The sequence below is a fragment of the Lygodium microphyllum genome, chromosome 14 (assembly GCF_053477565.2).
Source record: "Lygodium microphyllum isolate KBCC chromosome 14, Lygodium_microphyllum_v1.1.10, whole genome shotgun sequence".
Classification (NCBI taxonomy): Eukaryota; Viridiplantae; Streptophyta; class Polypodiopsida; order Schizaeales; family Lygodiaceae; genus Lygodium; species Lygodium microphyllum.
Genome location: NC_141148.1, coordinates 141,725,951 through 141,745,519, shown reverse-complemented (window position 1 = coordinate 141,745,519; position 19,569 = coordinate 141,725,951). Strand labels below are relative to the sequence as shown.

The 19,569-nt window shown below is 42.9% G+C and overlaps 1 protein-coding gene across 4 annotated transcripts in view; it reads left to right on the top strand.

The window, feature by feature from the left end:
- Positions 1-19,272, top strand: part of LOC148026178 (ATP-dependent DNA helicase Q-like 2) — a 133,729-nt gene extending 114,457 nt beyond the window's left edge. Inside the window, exons 19-21 of one of the 4 annotated variants that reach the window (XR_015693196.1) lie at positions 15,780-16,009; positions 16,483-17,245; positions 17,833-17,966. Coding sequence is in view for 3 of the 4 variants with exons in the window: in XM_087693463.1 (XP_087549589.1) it covers positions 15,780-16,009; positions 17,833-18,111 (509 nt within the window). In the remaining variant the exon portion in view is untranslated. Of the gene's footprint in view, positions 1-15,779; positions 16,010-16,482; positions 17,246-17,832 lie in introns of all 4 variants that reach the window. The other 3 variants (XM_087693463.1, XM_087693461.1, XM_087693462.1) reach the window with 3 other exon arrangements.
- The last annotated feature ends 297 nt before the right edge of the window (positions 19,273-19,569 follow it).

Here is a 19,569-nt window from a genome sequence, read left to right as displayed (position 1 = left end):
CCTTAGGTCAACCTTTTGATACTCATACCCATCATCCTAGTGTAGGGAAATTACTCTTGTTGATGCATACTAGGCTAGATTATGCATTCTTAGTTAGTTTGCTTAGTCAATATTTTAATGTACTTAGAATGTCTCATTGGATTGCTCGTCTTTGTGTGTTAAGATATTTAAGGTGTACCTATAATTATGGACTAACCTATGGTCATGGTTTATGCTTGTAGGGGTATATTGATTCTGACTGGATAGGAGATCCTAATACCCGGTGTTCCCATGGAGACTAGCTCTACATCTTTGGTACAATACCCATCTCTTGGGCTAGCCGTAAGCAAAAGATGGTGGCGGCTTCCATGGTTGACGCAGAGTATTGGGCTCTTTTCAATGGTACTACGGAGGCCATTTATTTGAGGAACTTGCTGGCTGTACTATAGTTTTCTTCGAGCCGCCTACAAATGCCTACTGCGACAACCAGAGTGCCATTGCCCTTGTGGCCAATCCTATCATCACCCCTCAAACACGACACGTGGCGGTTCATTTCCATTTCACCAGAGAGCAGACTGAGCTAGGCACCATATGCCTAGAGTTTGTGCCATCTAGTGACAATTTTGCAGATATTTTAACCAAGGCACTCAACAAGCCGGTTGTGTAGTATCTTCTACCGTGGATTAGCTTGGGTACACTCTCCTCTACTTCTTCAAATTGACAGGGAGAGGGTGCTTCCCTCTTACTTCTCCTTTCAATTTGAGAGGGGGTGGTTTTTTTCTCTTCATAGTGACACTAATTATGCTTACAATTTTTTTTTACTCTTAGAAATTTATTTATTTTGTAGTGTACATTATGAGCATTTGTAACTTCATCCACACTGTTAGGATGACTTGATTGTAACAGGGCGGTTAAAAAGCATTCTTGGTGGATAAGAAACTAGAACCATGAGGTGTTTGTGAAGATGGATAGATGGGATAAGATGGTGGTGGATAAGGAGGAAGGGGTAAAGGTGGACAGACAGAAATAAGCTGTTGATATCCAATGAGTAACAATTGCTGTGGAGGTACTGAAATGGACATAGGTCCATATGATACCGTAGGTGTAGGTGGAGGCACTGGGACACAATAGCCTTATCTAAATGTCGGCTTGGGCACAATAGAATGATTGGATGGTACACTAGGTAATGCTATAGAGACAAATTGTGATACCAAATGATCCACACTTGAGTATGTCTGGGATGCACTCCCAAAGGCATAACCTGAAAGTGTATGTGTGGGAGGTCCAACGTCCATCACAGGTATATTACTTGAAAACAAGTATGTAGAGGTCTTAAAGGTTGTGCCTGAATGTGCACAACCCCCCATATGCTATATGGTGGATAATGTGGTGCACTTAATGGAAGCGGAAAGAAAAATGTAGTGGAAGATGAGGGAGCGATGGGTGGGAGCCCAAATGGATTTATGATGGATGTTGTTGTGGAAAATATCATTGGTTTCTTTTGTCCATTAAATGCATTGGATGAGGATGCATCTACTCCAAATTGACCATGAGAAATAAAATCATTTGAAAGAAAAGGAAGGGACGGAATACTTACAAGTTCTTTTTTTAGCTTCTTACCTAGTTTTAAGTTCATAAAGAAACACATATCTTTCTCATTACTTACAAACCAAAGTTTGTTTTGAAGAGTCCTTCTTGACGATCCAACAGAAAATACAGAATCAATTGGCATAGAATTTGAAATAATAGCGTTTGTACTTGGCATTGAAGAAAAGTATTGTAGAAGTGATGTGTAATTTGAGCTAGATTCCACTTGCGGATGGTGGTTGGTACTGGAGATTTGGAAGGTCCTGCAAGATCATTAGTTCTGTGCATTGAATCTAAAGGAGAAAACTCAGGCTTACCTTCAACCTCCTGTGGAGCCCTATGCATAAGGATGAGATCATACTCAACGGCAGAAATTTAATATGGTATGTGGACTCCATGGTAGTCCAATGGTTCTGTGTCCATGTCAAATCGGGTTGTAGCAAGCTGAGAGGCCCACTCCTGATCATTTCTATCCATGTTTGGTTGTGGAGATGGGAGCAGTGTTATGAATGTGTTCGAAGTCATATGATCCCTTTGTTGTTTTTGCTTTTGTGAATGAGCTTTTCAATCAAAGGCCAATGTTTCTCAGAGAGTACCTAGCTATGATACCATGTGAAGAAATGCTCTAAGTGCAGAAAACACAAAACCAATCGTACAACAAAGCACAAACTAATTAACATAGAATACAATTAGGATTAGGGTTAGGGTGACTGAAGAGACAGTGAACACAATGAGTAATAAAGTGAATGAATATTGAACATATAGTGCTCATGCAACAAACACACTATGCAGTGAATACTGAGCCTTGAACAATTTATTGATCATTCAATAGTTGTTGATACGGTAGGGCTAGGGTTAGGGGTGTAAATGATTTGAATGATATATAAAAATCACAATTTTGGTGTTGATATGATAGGACCTAGGTTGCATTGATAGTTTGAGTTGACTTGTGCATAGAAATGATTTAAACCCTATACATAGAGGTGCATGTCATCTAGCTTTATAATGCTAGGATATGGTAGATGGGGTGTTGATAGTGATTTAGTGAGGTGTGTTTTAGTTGATTGACTAAAAACGCAAGTACCTGAGGAGAGAAAAACCGGGCAACAGCTATTAGGTGCAAACACAGCCTGTGAAGGAGAGAGAAGATCAGGGTGGCAGCCAGAAACTATAAATACAGTTGTGGGGGAGAGAAGATCAGGGCGATAGCTCCAAATTGTTGGTGATAGCACCAGATATTGACGTTAGTATCAAAGGTAGTAGGCAAACTGTAGGCAACAACTCCAAGATACCAGGCGACAACTGTAGACGGGTGCGGAAGGCTAGAATCATGCGCCAGATGGTAGCAGATGGCTAGGGCAAGCTTTGACCATGAAGTCCTTAGTAAACGAGGAGTGGGAAGTAGAGATACAACTCCTAAAATTTGCAAACACAAGATTGAGAGAGAGTGGTGGGTTGCATACCTATTTATATATAGAAAGTTTGGGGCACCCAATTTAGGGTTTTGCATGTGGGACACAACTCTCTAGAATCTCATTTCTTTTCAAAATAAGAATGTTTGTTCATTAACTAAGCATGATTTGGGGCTGTTTAAGTCAGGTTAATGCATTTTTAGCTCAACAAGAGAGAGTGCTGAATATCAATTGGCAATTATTTTTTTTGCACGACTAGTATGAAATTTGCTTGTCAAAGATTCATTTTGTGCCCTTTAACAAGGAAAATGTGGACCCTCTTGTTGAATATTTGGAGAGCTCTAGTTTTGGCATGTTGCTATGTCTTTTTGACTAGGTTTCGTAAGGCAAAATACCCCAGCCCGGTAGAGCCACACATGAAGATGTTGGTCCATTTTTTTAGTGTTTGGGGTTGTTGGTATAATTGGTTACGCCTAATGCTTTGCTTTTAGACTGCACCATGGGGACATATTGCCAAGATCAAGGGTCTCTTATATTGGCATTTATATATTGTTTAACATGCTAATCTCTCCCTAGGGAGGATTTAGCTCCTTGGCACATGGCAATCCCTTTTGTTTCTTTGCCATGACTTTTGTATCTTTCTTGTGATTTGATTTTTGTACGCCTATGATATGATATGATGTAAGTACTCATTACAAAAGAGAGAGTTCACACAACCATTGTATTTGTGATGTATTTAGTTACTCTTCACAAAGTTCCTTGTACTTTGTGTTTTACCTCAGTTATTTGCCGAGGTGTTATTAATAGAAATTTCTTTTCTTGGGAAAAAAAAACATCTAGTACATGCAAAAATGACTTGTATATAATACAACTGATTCATGGTATGCCTCGTGATGGTTAAACAAAGAAAGATACAACTAAAATAACTGAATCAAAGGTAATGCAATTAATGTGTACAAGAGGTCTTGGCTCTCCTACCATTTACGATATCCCTCATATGGTGACACTAGAGGAATCTTGTGGGCATTGTGTGTATTGGGGATGAGGTCTCCTAGCTCTACATAGCTTTGTTATTATATCTATTGTCACCTTGAAGACTCCTCTATTAGGTAAATTTGGTATTGATAGTCCATTCTATGGTGGTCGTGGTACGATTGAGAACTATCCAGGATCGTGTGCTAAGAGAACCATGATGAAAAGCATGAGAGAGGATTGATCTAATACACACATAATAAATGCAATAGTATTGTCCCTTGAATAGGTAATGATATATGATCATTATTGCTCTCTAAGAGGCATCCCACAATTCACTTTTCTCCAAACGTTCAAGATGTACCCCTATGTTTACTCTATCTCCTTTAGATCATAGAATCCTGCATCAGTAGCTTACCATGTGCTAACCTGCTTAGGGACTAACGTTGTTAATGGTCCGTAATTTAATGTTGAGACTTTTATTTACTATTGCATTCTCAATATCCTAGCTCAAGGGTAGGTTGTGTTGATTACATTACTTGAGATTGAGATGGAGTCATCCTCTAAAGTTTGAATTATGAGAATAAAACTGCATCCGTGGCTCATTATCTGTTTAGATTCCTTTTACTTTAGAAGCATTTTGACTTGTTTACGTTCTTGGGTTGGAGGGAGAAGTATAATTGTCTTGATGTGTTTTGAACCACGAGACTTTTTGACTAGGTTGCTATGCAACCATAGATGAGACCCATGTGAATTGCATGTGTATTCGACATATTATTGGAGTGCTAGAGATTTCTTGACTTCCTTAATGGACAAAAAAACACAACCATACTAAAGCAAAGAAGGTCATTAGATGCAATTAATGGGTGTAGTATGGGAGGGTGAAGAGGAATGCTACTAGTTCTCCCTAAGTGAAGGCTACAAGGAGATCGGAGGAGATTTTAAGAGTACACCACACAATGCCTTCTTCCTTGCCAAATGTTTGGCATATGTATATTCACTCTCTCTAGCATACACTTTATCAGTCCCCTTCCCTCACCTCCCAATACCTTGCCCTACCCATTCATCCTTGTTGCACTTCAACATGGTAAGGGCAGCTATTGATTGTCTATAGAATGACAAGGCTCAAGACATCATGGATTAGTTTTTGAGCAGTACTCACATGTGAGGGATTTACTTGCGACCCTTCTAGCACATGTCCAATAAAGTCCTATGTTAGTGATTCCCATCCACTTGGGCAACCAACAACAATATACAAAAAGCACAAGATTCCATAGATCCCTAGAAGTATATGACGAGCATGATTGGTCATATTTTCACCAATACTTTTGGCTTTTTCTCGAGCATGAGCTCAACAAATGGGCTAAGCGCCATGAGCATAGAGCAGCTGGACAAGCTAGCTTTAGAGAAGGGTACTCTACCCTTGACTAAGTTTTAAGCTACATAACATCATTGTGGAGGGTTGAGTACACACCCCAATGCCATATCGATGCTCTACATGCTCTTTGCATAGAGAGAGATGTGTCTATGGATGGAAGCCCAAGATCTTGATCTTTAAACTTAGCTAATTGGATTGTCACTTCAACTCCACATCTCATCAACTGAGCCTATATACTGGAGAGAGTATCATCTTATATCAACCTTGGGGTCGCCTTCTCTACGTCAACCAAGCCGCCATAGTGGTTAAGGCTCTCTTCAAAGGGGTCACATCCATACATGGACTATAAGACCCTAAGTTGGCACCATGTTCCTCACAATAGTTTGTAGCATCAAGGAATACATGTGTTCGTTTTCAAAGACTAGCACATAGTTGAGGGATCATGGCATCTACATGGACGGCATAATGCAAATAGGATCTCTTCTTATCCATAGAGTCAATACAACAAGAGTTGGCATCCTACACCATCAACCCACTTCAATGTAGGTATGCAGGTATAGTTGCCTAGGGTCTTAAATCCAACTGTAGGGATCACATGATGAAAGTGCACAAATAAGCCTTGTGTTTCATTCATAGAGCCTAACCCATAGAAACAGGGAACGGCCGTTCCGGCCTATAGGAACGGTTTAACGCGTTCCAAATCCTTGGAGGAGGTGAAACGGCCAGGGAACGTTCCCTGGGCCGTTCCCTGGGCCGTTCCCTGCCGTTCCCTGCCGTTTCCTGTTTGGAACGGCCATTCCAGGCCTGTTGACCAAAAATTTACATTTTTCCACGTTTTTTCTTTTTGCTTATATCACACTTCTTCTACTACATGTTCACCTATCTCCATTGCCTAATGTGCACACACTAATCTCTCTCTCTCTCTCTCTCTCTCTCTCTCTCTCTTTTGAATATTCAAAGTGTCAAGACAACCCACAAGCCAATTAGGAGTCCATGCAAAGCTTAAATTTGATGCGTTATGAACTCTTGCAAATCACAATCAAATTTCAGCCTATTTTCAATTCCAAGGTAATCATCCATTTATATTGTCTAATTTCAAGGGAAACTAGAATAATTGGGGCAATTCATGAGCAATTTGGAGCTGTGGGGGTAATCGAGTCAATTTCGGGACATTTGGGTCAATTTGGAGCATTGGGGGCTATTGGGGCAATTAGAGGGACATTCTTTGGGGCAACTTGATCATGCAGGGCATATTTGGGGCGCTTAAGATATGTGCCGTTCCCCCTCGTTCCCGTTCCCCCACCTTGGACGTTCCCCCCGTTCCAGGGGGTCCCGCTCCCGTTCCCATTCCCCGTTCCAGGTAACTATGGCCTAACCTTGCTAAACTTAAAGTGCCTTGAGTATGTTCACACTACAAGGCCGTTTTGTTGCCCTTATCTTCAAAAAACATTAACGCTTAGTGGCCCCTAGTGACCAAACGGTCATTGGAGAATGGCCAATGCTGTGGGCACTTGAAACCAACCTTTCCTCTTGGATAGAGTGGTAAATAACTTGATTTAACACCGATTACAATAAGCATAAAATTCACATAAATTGAAAATACACACTTTACCACTTATAATGTTGGATATTGGACACCCGGTTGGCCCCAAAATTGACGCCCCTTACAGTATTTCTTTATCTTATATTGCAAATCAAAGGAGTACAATTGAGATCCTCTGATCTCCTCCATTAATCCAAATGTCTCTTGCTGTCAAAACTGACTAGCAAGCCTCCAAACCAATTTGTCCCTTGATGTACTTGGGGATTGGCCTTCACCTTGCTCCTTGAAAGACAAATTCAGCCCTAAATCTGATATTGGCTGGTTGGCCTCTTGAATCTCCCTAAAATTTCTCAATTTCAATTGCTAGAATTCAAGTCCTAGGTTCTCAATTCTGAGCACCATCTGGAGGCAGGTATCAAAACCCTAACTTTGCGGTAAATTAGGGTTTACAGCAGAGATTGATTGAAATCTCTTCCTTTGATGGCTCAAATTGTTGGAAAATACTAAGATAACTTGAGGGATGATTGGGGGATGTAGAGAGAGAAATTTCAAAGTTTCATCACGAGAAATGCTGAAAAACTGTCGTTGCCCTGCTCAAATAGTCATGGAAGTTGTTACCTACAGCTTAGGATCACAAGAAAGACTGCTATCCCCTCCTATATATTGTCACCTGCACCAAAAGAACCTTGGGCTGTTGTCACGCGCTCCATCCTTGGTGGCGGCAAACTGCATTAGTAGCCTCTTCTTGCTCTCTAATAGCCTTTTTTCTCACAATGAATGGAATAGACTTCCACTAGCCCCTAAAAACGTTTTTTCCACTTGCATGGGCAAGTTTTGCTAAGTGGCAGCCTTCTATCCCCATTATCTAGCATTATCCAACTTATCACATTAATATTCAAAATATTAATTTGAAAAGTAATTTAATAATTATTCTAGTGCTAAAAATTTTAATTTCACTAGCTAATAATTAAATTGGTTAGGCCAATTTGTCTTCCAAGTATCTCCAAGTAATTATTGATCTTTAGACTAGCATTAATTATTTAATACCTAGTCTTTAATGTCACCAATGACATTAGTGACCTATAAATTGGTCTAGGACCAAATCTGACCCCAGATACCACTTAGTACCTGTCAGACATAATTGATTACAATGTTTGCCTTTGGCACCCACTGCATCCTCGGGGTCCTTGGCCTGTTACCATGAAATAACTGCCATGTGCATCACATGTGCTAAACAACCTTGCACATTTAATTAGTAACTTAATCAAATGTTATCAACAAGGTTAAAGTATCTTAAAATTTCACGTCCCTGTAATAGCACCTATCCAAGGATGTAACACTTCCACCTTATGAATGATTGCTGTCCTCACAATTTACATGGGATAAAAGAAAAAAAGTAACTCTTAAAAGAAACAAATGTTGAATATCCAATGACCTAACATTACTGGCTTGCACGTAATTCCCTAGCTACTCTCGAACCTGTTGTACTAGCCACTCCCTTGTCCATCTTCCTATCTACTCCCGCCCATACAATGCCACACTCTCTTCCTTCCCCCTCTACCCAATAGTCTACGTGTCCAAAAAGCATGACTTTGATTTTCCTCTCCAATTGCCTATTTTGCACCTTACCACCACCCTCTACCGCCCTGCTCACCTCTCGCCATCCAATTGTTTCTTTGCTGCCCTATTGCTATAGGGTAGCATTCCATCTAACTCGCTACTCAGCTTGCAACCTGCCATCTTTGTTCCCTACGTCAGCCATGTAGCAGCTGCCTTTTGTCCAGCATTGCCCAACTCTTCTGCCTCATTGGCATCCTCAGCTTCTTCTTGGTAGCAGTTAGGTGTGTCTTGTGTGGTCATCTCGTGCCTTTGAGTCTCAATCTCAGTCAAACAATGACATTAGGAGCTCCAACATTGTCGCTTTCTGTCATTTTATGTGTTTTAGGCACTTTAGATGGATGGCACATTAGTGCATTTCTTTTTGGGCACTATTGGTTATCCTATGCGCCCATATTTTTGGCCTGGCCACTTTATTACCAATTGTGGCCCCAGTTTGCCTATATATAGGCTTCTTGCCCGCCCATTTTCATTATTCATCATTGATCCTTCATAATCAGCCATCCCTCCTCATTCTCTCATCCCCCTGCTACCATCTGGAGCCCACACCCATGTGTAGAGCTGCATTTTGGGGCTCTGCATGATAAATTGAGTTGGCCACTATCCATAGATGCTTAAGCCCTTGTGTTTTGGATCCAGATAGCCTCTACTAGTGTTGGGCGGTTTGCCCTCTCGAGTCTGCATTTTGTAAGGTAGGTTGTGTTCTGCATCCGAGCACATCTTCCTTGGCCAGATAGCTTGTTTATTGCCCTTTACAAGCCGTGTTTGTTGGATTTTGGCTTTGCCTATATTTGTCTCTTCCAGGGCAGTTGACCCTATATGTTTCGAACTTCGGCTTCTCTCTCCTCTTAGTTTATGGCCTTCCTAGATTCGGGATCCATGTTGTCTTCACCGAGCCAGTTGTCTTTGTTGAGGATTCTTCTCCAAGAGCCACTTTTGTAACTGGTTGGCAGGAGAGGGGGACTATCTATGCTCCATTCCTCTTCCATCGTGCATGGCTCTTCGAGGCAGCATTCTATTGCGACACCCATTTTTTATTGTGCATGATTTATCCCAGAGATTCTATCCCATCCCCCACCATCTCCTCTTGTGGTTCCCTCGTATCTCACATCCCTTTCAGAGGGGGACGATATCGGTGATGTGGCTATGATTGTGTTTCAAAGGGGCCTTCTTAGGATTGTGAGGAGTTTCTTCAAGTTTCTAGTCTACTTTGGGCCTTTCTTTCATGCAGAAACCTCTTTTCTTTGTCATCAAGCCACCATCCCCTACTGCTCAGCCCTTGGTCCCTATTTTTCCCATGCAAATTATGGCGCCTTTGATTGTTCCTTGCTATCATTCCTTAGTTGGGTCACAAGCTTGGCTCACCCATGCTGGAACGGAGTCTTCAGGAGTGATTCATTCAAGGCCTCTTTATTTCCATTGCCCTTTGGTAGCCTTCTGTTTGATCCGATTTTTATATGGAGGGGGGGAGGGGGTCTAGTTGGCATTCTTATCGATGGAGTTCATCAGCATTGACGCTCTTCTTGCCACCATTAGCTCCACATTGATGGCACTACTCGGATCAAGACTGAGTGAGCTAGGAACAAGACTGCAGATTGAGTGCAAAAAGAAGCATGGAAAAGAGTGAGTAGCAGGAGTGTGAGCATGATACAATCAGTATTTGATACAATGACAGGTGTACCACTTTTAGGTTTAGATAATATATAAAGTACAAGAGTGTAAGGGTGCGTTCACACCCGAACACTAGAAAGGCACAATGAGCCTTTATTCCCAACAATCTCTCACCTAAAGACAACGTGCCTAAAGGTAGAGAAAAGAATAAGCTAAGTCTATGTATGTACAAAGCTGAAATACACATATACTATCCAATCCCCATCATATGGCCGCAATGAGTAAACCGCTTTGCTAGAAGACCCTTCGTGAGAAGGTTTGCAGGGTTATCATCAGTATGTACCTTGACAAGCTCAATGCTTTTGTTGTCAAGTACATCCCTGATAAAGTGATACTTCACCTATATGTGCTTTGTCTTTGCGTGAAAGACAAGATTCCATGCTAGCATGATAGCACTCTGATTGTCATAGTGGAGGATAGGAGCCTCTGTAATACCAAGCTTTCTCACTAGATGTGAAAGCCATAAAGCCTCTTTGCAGGCCTTAGTGGCAGTCACATACTTTGCCTCTGTAGTAGACAATGCAATACACTTTTGCAACTTGTATATCAAGAGACTGCTGCAACCGTGAACGTGAACACATATCTTGAAGTAGACTTCCTGCAGTTAGCATGGCCAGCATAGTTGTAATGAAAGAAGCTAAGAGGAGAGAAAAGAAGAGTTGAGGAGAGAGAAAGAGAGCAAGAAGAAGACTAGAAGAAGAGAGAGAAAGAGAGAAAAGAGGAGAGAAGGAAGGAGGAAGCTATGGAAGCTAGAGATGAAGGTGAAGAGTATGATCTTGATAATAACTGATTGCCCTAATCTGAGGCTCTTAGACCTTATATACCACAGTCAGTGTGATTGGGTGTGTAAACCCTAGTCGGTGTGTATCCCACTTGTTACAATCCATCCCCACTCGGAAGGTTTTGGCCTTAAAAAACAAGGAGAAACAGAGGGGAGTGATGGGTGGGCTCCATGCTCTAATTTCTGAAATGTGTGGTTGAAGTGATCATCTAACAAGTAAGCCTCTTGAAGCTCTTCAACCCAATCACTGTGCAATTCTGAGATAGAGGATACTCTGCATGCCACATTCGAGAGAGTGAATCAGGCACAATATTATCCTTGCCCTGAGTGTGTAAAATATCAAAGTCATAGTTCTGTAAGGTTGCCACCCATCGCCTTTGCTTAGGAGTCAAAGTAGACTGAGTTAAGGAGTACTGGAGGACTCGGTGGTTGCTTTTTACTTGGAAGCGACTGGCATACAAATAGTGGTGCCATTTCTTGATGGCATGGAGAATGGCCAACATCTCTTGGTCATATACATTGATTTGCATCTCCTTCAAATCAAGCTTGCAGCTCTCGAATGCAATCACACCATGCTCTTGCAACAATATTGCACCAATACCCCGGCCACTGGCATCACAATGAATGGTAAACAACTTAGAGAAGTCAGGGAAAACAAGGATGGGGGCTGAAGTAAGCACATCCTTTAACTGTTTGAAGCTTTGATCCACAGTGACATCCCAAAAGAATGACTCCTTTTTTCAAGCGATCAGTCAAAGGTGCTGCAATGGTGGCATAGTGCTTAATGAAGCGTTTGTAGAATGAAGAGAGACCAAGGAAGCCACACAAAGAAGTGGTGGTGGACGGAGTGAGCCAGTCTCTAACACATTGCACCTTCTTCGGGTCAGTCTGTATACCATTTTTACTCACAATGTGTCCCAAGTACTCCACAGATGTGTGCATGAATATGCATTTACTCTCCTTAGCAAAGAGTCGATGCTCTCTCAATATGTCAAACACCCTCCGAACGTGTGTCAAGTGCTCCGTGGATGACTTGCTGTAAATGAGGATATCATCAAAGAAAACAAGCACAAACTTGAACAGAAAGGGCTTTAGGATTTTGTTCATGAGGCTTTGAAAGGTGGCGGGGGCATTAGTCAACCCAAAAGGTATCACTAGAAAATGATAGAGTCCACAATCAATCTTGAAGGCCGTTTTGACCTCATCTCCTGTCCTCATACGAATTTGATGGTAGCCAGAGCGCAAGTCAATCTTAGTGAAAAAGCATGCCCCTTTCAACTCATCCAATAAATCATCAATCCGTGGGATGGGGTAGTAGTTCTTCACTGTAATTTTGTTCAAGTCTCTGTAGTCAATGCATATGCGAAAGGAGCCATCTTTCTTTTTGACTAAGAGGACGGGGGATGCATAGGGGGAAGAACTCGGTTCAATGAAACCCATCTCTAACAACTCCTTGATTTGCTTTGCAACCTCTTCACGCTTACACTTGGAGAGTCTATAGGGGGGTTTATTTACTGACTTGGAATGGGGCTCTAGGTCAAATGGGTGGTCCACTTGTCTCTTGGGGGGAAGGGATGTACGCATCTGAAATAGGTCATTGTATTCTTCAAGTAAGGCCTGCAAGGTTGAATCATTAGATACTGCAAAGGGCTGATCAGAATTATCCTTATTTAATTGCAAAACAAAGATTTGTGAGCATTTCTTAAACTCCCGTTTGAGTTGCTTTGCGGTAATGAGCTGAAAATCAGCGTGATCTTGAACTCCCTCTAGGTGGATAGGCTGTCCATGCATCATAAACTCCATGTAAAGCTGAGAGAAGTCCATAGCAATCTTCCCCAATTGTTTCAGCCAATCACAGCCTAGGACAACGTCAATGGGCCCCATATCTAGGGCAATCAGATTAACCAGTGCCACATAATTTTCAGCTAAGCATAAGGGAACTGCAGGATATATATGTGTGTTGATTTCTTCTTCTCCATTTGCTACTTGGACCTTCAAGGGATAGTGTAATGCCATAGGGGTGCATTTCAACCGATCAATGACTGATTTATTGACAAAACTGTGAGTGCTTCCACTATCCACGAGGATAAAAACATGCTTTCCATTGATACTGCCTTGAATGCGAAGGGTGTTGGGGCTGCGAGTCCATGGACATTTGTGTTAGTTCTTGATCAGATTCGTCTCCCAAATATTTTCCACAATTTGATGCTTACATTTGTCTGCATTATCCATCTTTCACACTGTATGCAAAGCCACTCAGCTTGTACCTTGTAATCGTCAAATCAGAGCAATATCTGTGATTCCTGCAAATTTTCAAGGTTTCCCTAACCCCCTCACTAAATTTTGCAAGCCTAGTAATCATTCACACGCCCAAATGCCTTCACACTGTTTAGAGTCACTGCAGAATACAAGTCGCAGCCCCAGCTACTGCATTACTGCATACTCCAGGACATGACCAAAGTCAATGCATCATTGCCTAGTCCACAGGTCAGTGCATCACTACATTCACCCAGGTCTGCATTCATGTCATTCTGAGTACATTTATGTCATACCAGTCTGAGTACATCTGCAATCTCAGTGCCTTGGCATCTGCAATCTCAATATATTTACTCAGGTCTGCATTCACGTCAATTGGCATAGCATGTCAGGCTTCTGGGCACATTTGCGTCAGCATGGACAGTGCAACAGTCACTTCTGTGTGTTTCATTCAGTACTCCTGAGTCAGTACGTCCATTGCATTCACTGCAGAAAGAGCATACAGTACTTCTCACGACAGGTACATCCTTGCATCAGTACATTGCTCATGACAGGTACTCTTCACACCACGTATGTTCCTACTCAGAACACACACCTCCTGTGCGTGGAGGATGAGATCCCCTGGTGCCTCCTGTAGTAATCTCTGCGTGGCTGCTAGGTCCCGCCAAAGTGCTCTCTCCTCCTCCCAGCTCTATTGCCTAGCCTGTAGGGCTGCCTCGTGGCAGCTACTGCTCGACTGGGCTAGGACCTCTGCAACCTCCTTTGCGATCCGGTCCCTCTTGCCCCACTCCCTAGTCCAAATCTGTTCAATCTGTCTCTTAACCTCTTCCCTCCTATAGATCGAGTCAGGGATCCGACAAGATCGTGTGTCTAGGGCAAATGGTGGGGGATCAAGTGTCCAGAGAACCGGGTAGTGATCCGACAAAGTGGAGCCCGCCAACTGCCCTACCTGGCCTGCGCGAGAGCATCCCCACTCTCCCACATAGAACCTGTCCCCAACCGATCCACCAGGACTCTACCTAGCCGCCTATATCCCCAAGAGAAGTCCAGTGACCTCTCCCTTCTGTGGAAAGCTGGGTCTCTCCAAGCATCACGTGCTCCTACTGCTAGTAGAAAGACCTCCCATGCCTCTTGCTCCTCCCCAACCATGCCCTGCTAGTTTCCGCCTCTGCCTTGCTAGTCCTCTAAGGCCTCTAGGTTGTTGAAGTCTCCTCCAGCAATCCAAGAGTCCACCTCTGGGAGTCCTGCTACGATCTTCACCCAGAATCTGCTACATGCCCTAACCCCAGTAGGGGCATAGACATTGAGGACTCCAAGGTACGAGTCCCCAATATCCAATCTGATCCATAGAAACCTCTCTGCCACTATCGTCCCGTGGTCTCATACACAGGCAGTGAGACTCGGGCCAATAGAGGTGCATACGCCTCCACTCCTGTCGTAGGCACCGATGGCGTGCTCCTAGTAAGTGTGTGAATTGCCTGGGAGTACCTTCCCTACCCATTGGGCTTGGGCGGAAGTGAGCTTGTGCTCCTGTAGAAGTAAGATGTCAATCCGTCTGGCAAGGGCAGGCTGGAGCTCCTGTTGAACAATCAACTTCCTGGAATCACGTGCTCCACTATAGTAGAGGCTATTCACATTCCAAGATGCAAGATGTAAACTCATAGGGAAACCTGTGACTAACCGAACAAGCATCTGTTCGGTGTGGAAGCTGCTATGAAGAAGAGGAGCTATGAGGCATGCGGATACACTTGGAGTGAAGCCAATCTTGAAGCTGGGCCCTGGATGGGGAGTGTCCTATGACTGATCGAAGATCGCTGTTTCTTTTCGCTCCAGTTCTGTGGCATGGACTGCTAAGAGCCGTTCCTCAGAGAGGATGACGCGCAAGGTGTTTGACTGGGGGACACTTGCAGAATGCACTAGCGTCTGACCAGAGGTTTCCATTGCGCATCCCTACTAAGAACATGCCAATCACACTGTTGAACTGCTGGAGGGGGGGGGGCGGGAGTGTTGCTGCAAATGGAGGGAGCAACGAGGGTGTGGGGGGGTGGTTTTTGTTTTCTGACGATGATGGAGGCACCGGGTGCCAGGAATGATGTCGTCAGACTAGAGCCGCGTGGGGGAGGGGCTTGAAGCTGCAGGGTGAAGGAGACAGGGGACAGCACGGGGGTGTGGGGGGCGCTGGGGCGTTGGATTGGGGGGGCGCAGAGGGTGGTGGGCCATGTCTCTTTGTATGTACAGCATCTGAGCATGTTCAGCCATGTCTCCTCCAGATGAAAAAAGTAGTGGGGTTGGAACCTTCATGATAGAAATAATCAGTGAGTGTGACATTTTGTGTATATTTGATCTAGATCAAGAGTGAATGTTTCTGGATTTGAAAGTTTAGAGTTTGTTTATTCCAAGAGAGGAAATTCCATTGAAAAATGGCCATCAGTGATGGTCATCACGAAGTAAAAACATTACAAAATTCCATTCACAGGACTTACACTCGCTTAAAAATCACTTGAATAGGGAACTCTATTAAATAGCACCTTAGTCATAATCATCACATCAAAACAAGACACTGATCATGTTCTCATGTCACAGGAAAAAGAAAGGTTACACTCGAATTAAAACAAGAAGTACAAGCCAACAAATCAAATAGGATTCATGTAGGAAAAGCATTGCAGGATATTCTTGATTCCGGTCTGGCACGGGTACTCGACAGTTTACGTGAGGACTTGGCACAAAGATATAATGAAGTCTACCCATATGCGATTCTATCCTCTCAACAGATTGCACAGTTGTGTGTACAAAAGCCTTCTTCAATAGCTCAAGTAAGTTTGAATATTTTTAAATGTGTTACATTTTATGCTTCTGGAGTGGTGTATGTCATCTTGCACGAGTTATTGCTTGCCACGAAGGCTGCATTTTGATATTGTGTTTTGATTCTAGCATTCATGTGAAGTCGTGTATGTCATCTTGTATGAGTTATTAATTGCCACAAATGCTGCATTTTGATACTGTGTTTTGATTCTAGCGTTCATTTGAAGTGGTGCATGCTTGCATTTTGGGCTGCAATGTCCTAACCTAGGATCCTAGGGTGGAAACATTTCTGTCTGGAAAGTCCAAACCTAGGATCGTAGGGTCAAAACATTTCTGTCTGGAAATCTAGCATCAGCTTGGCAGCCATTAGAGCATGGTGAGATTGCATCTTGTGTCTAGCATCTATACAAGATCATCAAAACTCATGTTTTGGTTCCACATGGCTTTTATTTGATCCTGTTTTGTTTTGTGTTGATACTGCAAGATGGGCACTTTGGTGACATGCCTTTCATAAAAGGGAACCTCTGTTTAGTTTTGGAGACATCCATGAGGTATGGACTAAGAGAGCTGAGAATATTCTCCCAGTGCTATTATCCCCTCAGACCCAATTCTACAACCTACCCTTCAATTGTGGTGAATTGGCACACAGATTTCCTATGAAAGTCTAAGGGTTCCAGGACCAAGTTGAGCCATTAGGACAAGCCAGTCAGCGTACGGCAACCATTACAAGAGATCTTTGACCTGATTTCCTCCATTGACAAGCACGATTCATTGTAGGAGGATTTCCTATCGTTTTAAGAAGCATGTTCTTCCCAAAGGGACCATTGACACTTCAGAGCACATACCTGAATTTCGTGTTTGAGAAGGCAAAAAGGTGGACATTCCTTGACGATCCTACATCCTAGGCAAGTCACCTTCCTTGATGATCCGATATCCTAGGCAAGTCACCTTCAAGCTGGATATCCTGTTGTGGATCTGCAACTCAACTCAGGGAGGAGAACAGGACTCCAGGAAACATCTTTGCTAGAAAAGAAATGGTGGGGGCTACAAGGGAGTCCTTTTACGTAGAAATGAGGGACCAGTTATATTGTTTGGGATAGTTTTAACAAGGAACTGCTGCGTGTTTGCTACTGAAGGCAGTGTGGGAAACTGAGCTGTCAGTTGAAACAGGATGGAAGGAAACATTGGGGGCCGAGAAGAGGAGCATGCATCACCAGCAGATGAGGGGAGTGTTTCACTCGGATTTGGTAATACCCTGTTTGTGTAATTCAATAACTTTGTTACGAAGACAGCCCAGAATTATCCTTTTGAACTTCTTCAATATAATCCCAGCTTCCAATACCCATGTGCTGTAGTGATCACACAGGATATAGTTTACAAGCAAAACTGTCCATGGTTGTGTAAGAGTGAATTTCGTTGCCAATGCATGATAGTACATTCAGTATGGCCAGACTCCATGCATCTTAGGAGAATCAGATGTCTGCCCCAATGATATCCAAACCAGACCACATCTGACAGGCACCACCAGGAATCAACTTTTAGCCACGTGGAAAGTGGGCAAATTTCCTGCCATGTAAACTTGGCCGAATTTCTGTACCAATGTAGGTAGCTCGTAGCAGCTGCAGTGATCAGTGCACAGTTGTGAAGCATTCAAATTTGTTTATTCACCCTGAAAATTGTGTGTCTTTGCTTGCTTTGTTGAAACTGAGTCTCATCGTGCACCATGTAATCTGCATTTGCTTGCTGTGAAGCAAGAAAATACCTCGGTTTAACACGTTTGTTTCAGACTAGCATTTTTAAGGTCTAATACTTGAGGAACATCTTTTTTTGGCAGATACAAGAGTTGTTAGGAAAAAGAAAAGCAGAACAGTTTGGGAAAGAAATTCTGGAGACAATTAGGACCTACACAACCAAAGATCCAGATAGCCAAGTAAAGGCCGGGAGCTGGGTTTCACCAAAAGGCTCAACTTTGACTCAGAGCTCAGAAGTAAGACGTGATGAGAGTGCTGGCATTAGTGCTGCAAGTCAGAAGCGGCAGAAAGCCAACAAAAAGAGGAAACTGGATGAATTCATATGCATACAGGATACAGACAGTGATGGGGATGATCCCTAGAGGATAAGGCCTGATGGGCTAATGATGGAAGGATATTTGATGAAGTGTGCATTTGGTGAGCACAAGCGTTGATTGCTCAGTCTGAGTTGTTGACACAGGATGCTCGAGAGGGCTCTAGTCAATGGGAAGCTGTTATACAGTTCAACAGCCTTAAGGAGGTGATGACCTTTTCCTGATATGTGAGAGGAGAAGGCTAAGCTAAAAAAGCAACATGCCTTTTGGGTCAAGGTTTGTTGTTGGTTATAAGTAGTCTGCCCTATTCAAATGTTTGGGGCATCTCAAGGGGGACTGATTAAGTGTCAAGATATTATCAAGCCAGTCTATCTTGATTGATGGACATTCCTCCCATGCTCATAGTTTCCGTGGTGAAATTTTGATTTTTGGAAAGTATCGGTCCTCACATTTTCAAATGGATATCCAAAGCTTCTAAAAACCCACAGTGAAAAGGAAATGCCTTTAAATTATCGAGCCTTTTGAATGTCGACTACTACATGTCACACAGTGATGGCAGCATGCTAGGGAGCTAGATGATCCCCGCATACTCAATGCTGCTCAGCGACCATTCAAGGAGACCTCGCAAACAATCGATATCGCTATGCATGCCGGAACGAGAATAGAAAATGAGAGCATTACGGACAGTCCAATCATGCCAACATCCGCCAGAGTGTAGAAAGTGAGAAACCACCGGGACATGCGCGGATTCGACAAATTTGGGGTTTCCAAAAACCAACACCGAACACAACTCCCGGACACAACTGTAGCAGTGACATGCATGCAGGACTCGGGAGTGATGCGAATGCAGACGTGACAATTGCAAGAGTGATACGAAGGCGCAATACTACGCGAATACTGTTGGGAGTGGCCATTGCATGATGCTCGTGACCGGTGTCATGGCATGATGCTTGTGACCACTTGGTTGTTGCCATCGCGTGGCTTCTATCAGATGCAATGCGAGACTACTCTCCGATGCATGGTGTGACCTTTGTTTGATGTAGTGAATGCGGTTGTGGTGATTGAATAAACATTAAATACAGAAGTGAGCAATATACACTTGCAAGATATAAAGAGAGTGTGTACTGCACAGGTTAATTGTATTATCGAAATGTCAGTGAGCGATATACACTTGTAGAATATACAGTGAATATATGTTGTGGATTAAAGTAAGTTACTAAATAAAATACGCCTGTGAACAATATGTTGATATAGCGAATAAGCGAGAGACAAGTACAGAGGACCAGATGATAGCATCACTCCAATTGATAGGAAGTACATCATTAGATGCTTTGCTTAAATATGGTAAACAATTATTTAATGTGGCATGATAGTCACCCATGTAACTCCCACATGCTTGTATAGTAACACAATGGCCTTTCTCAAGAAAGACGATTAGAGATGGGAAATGTAAACTATAGAATGGGAGAGCACAAGTTGAGGATAGTTTGGTGATGGAACATTTCA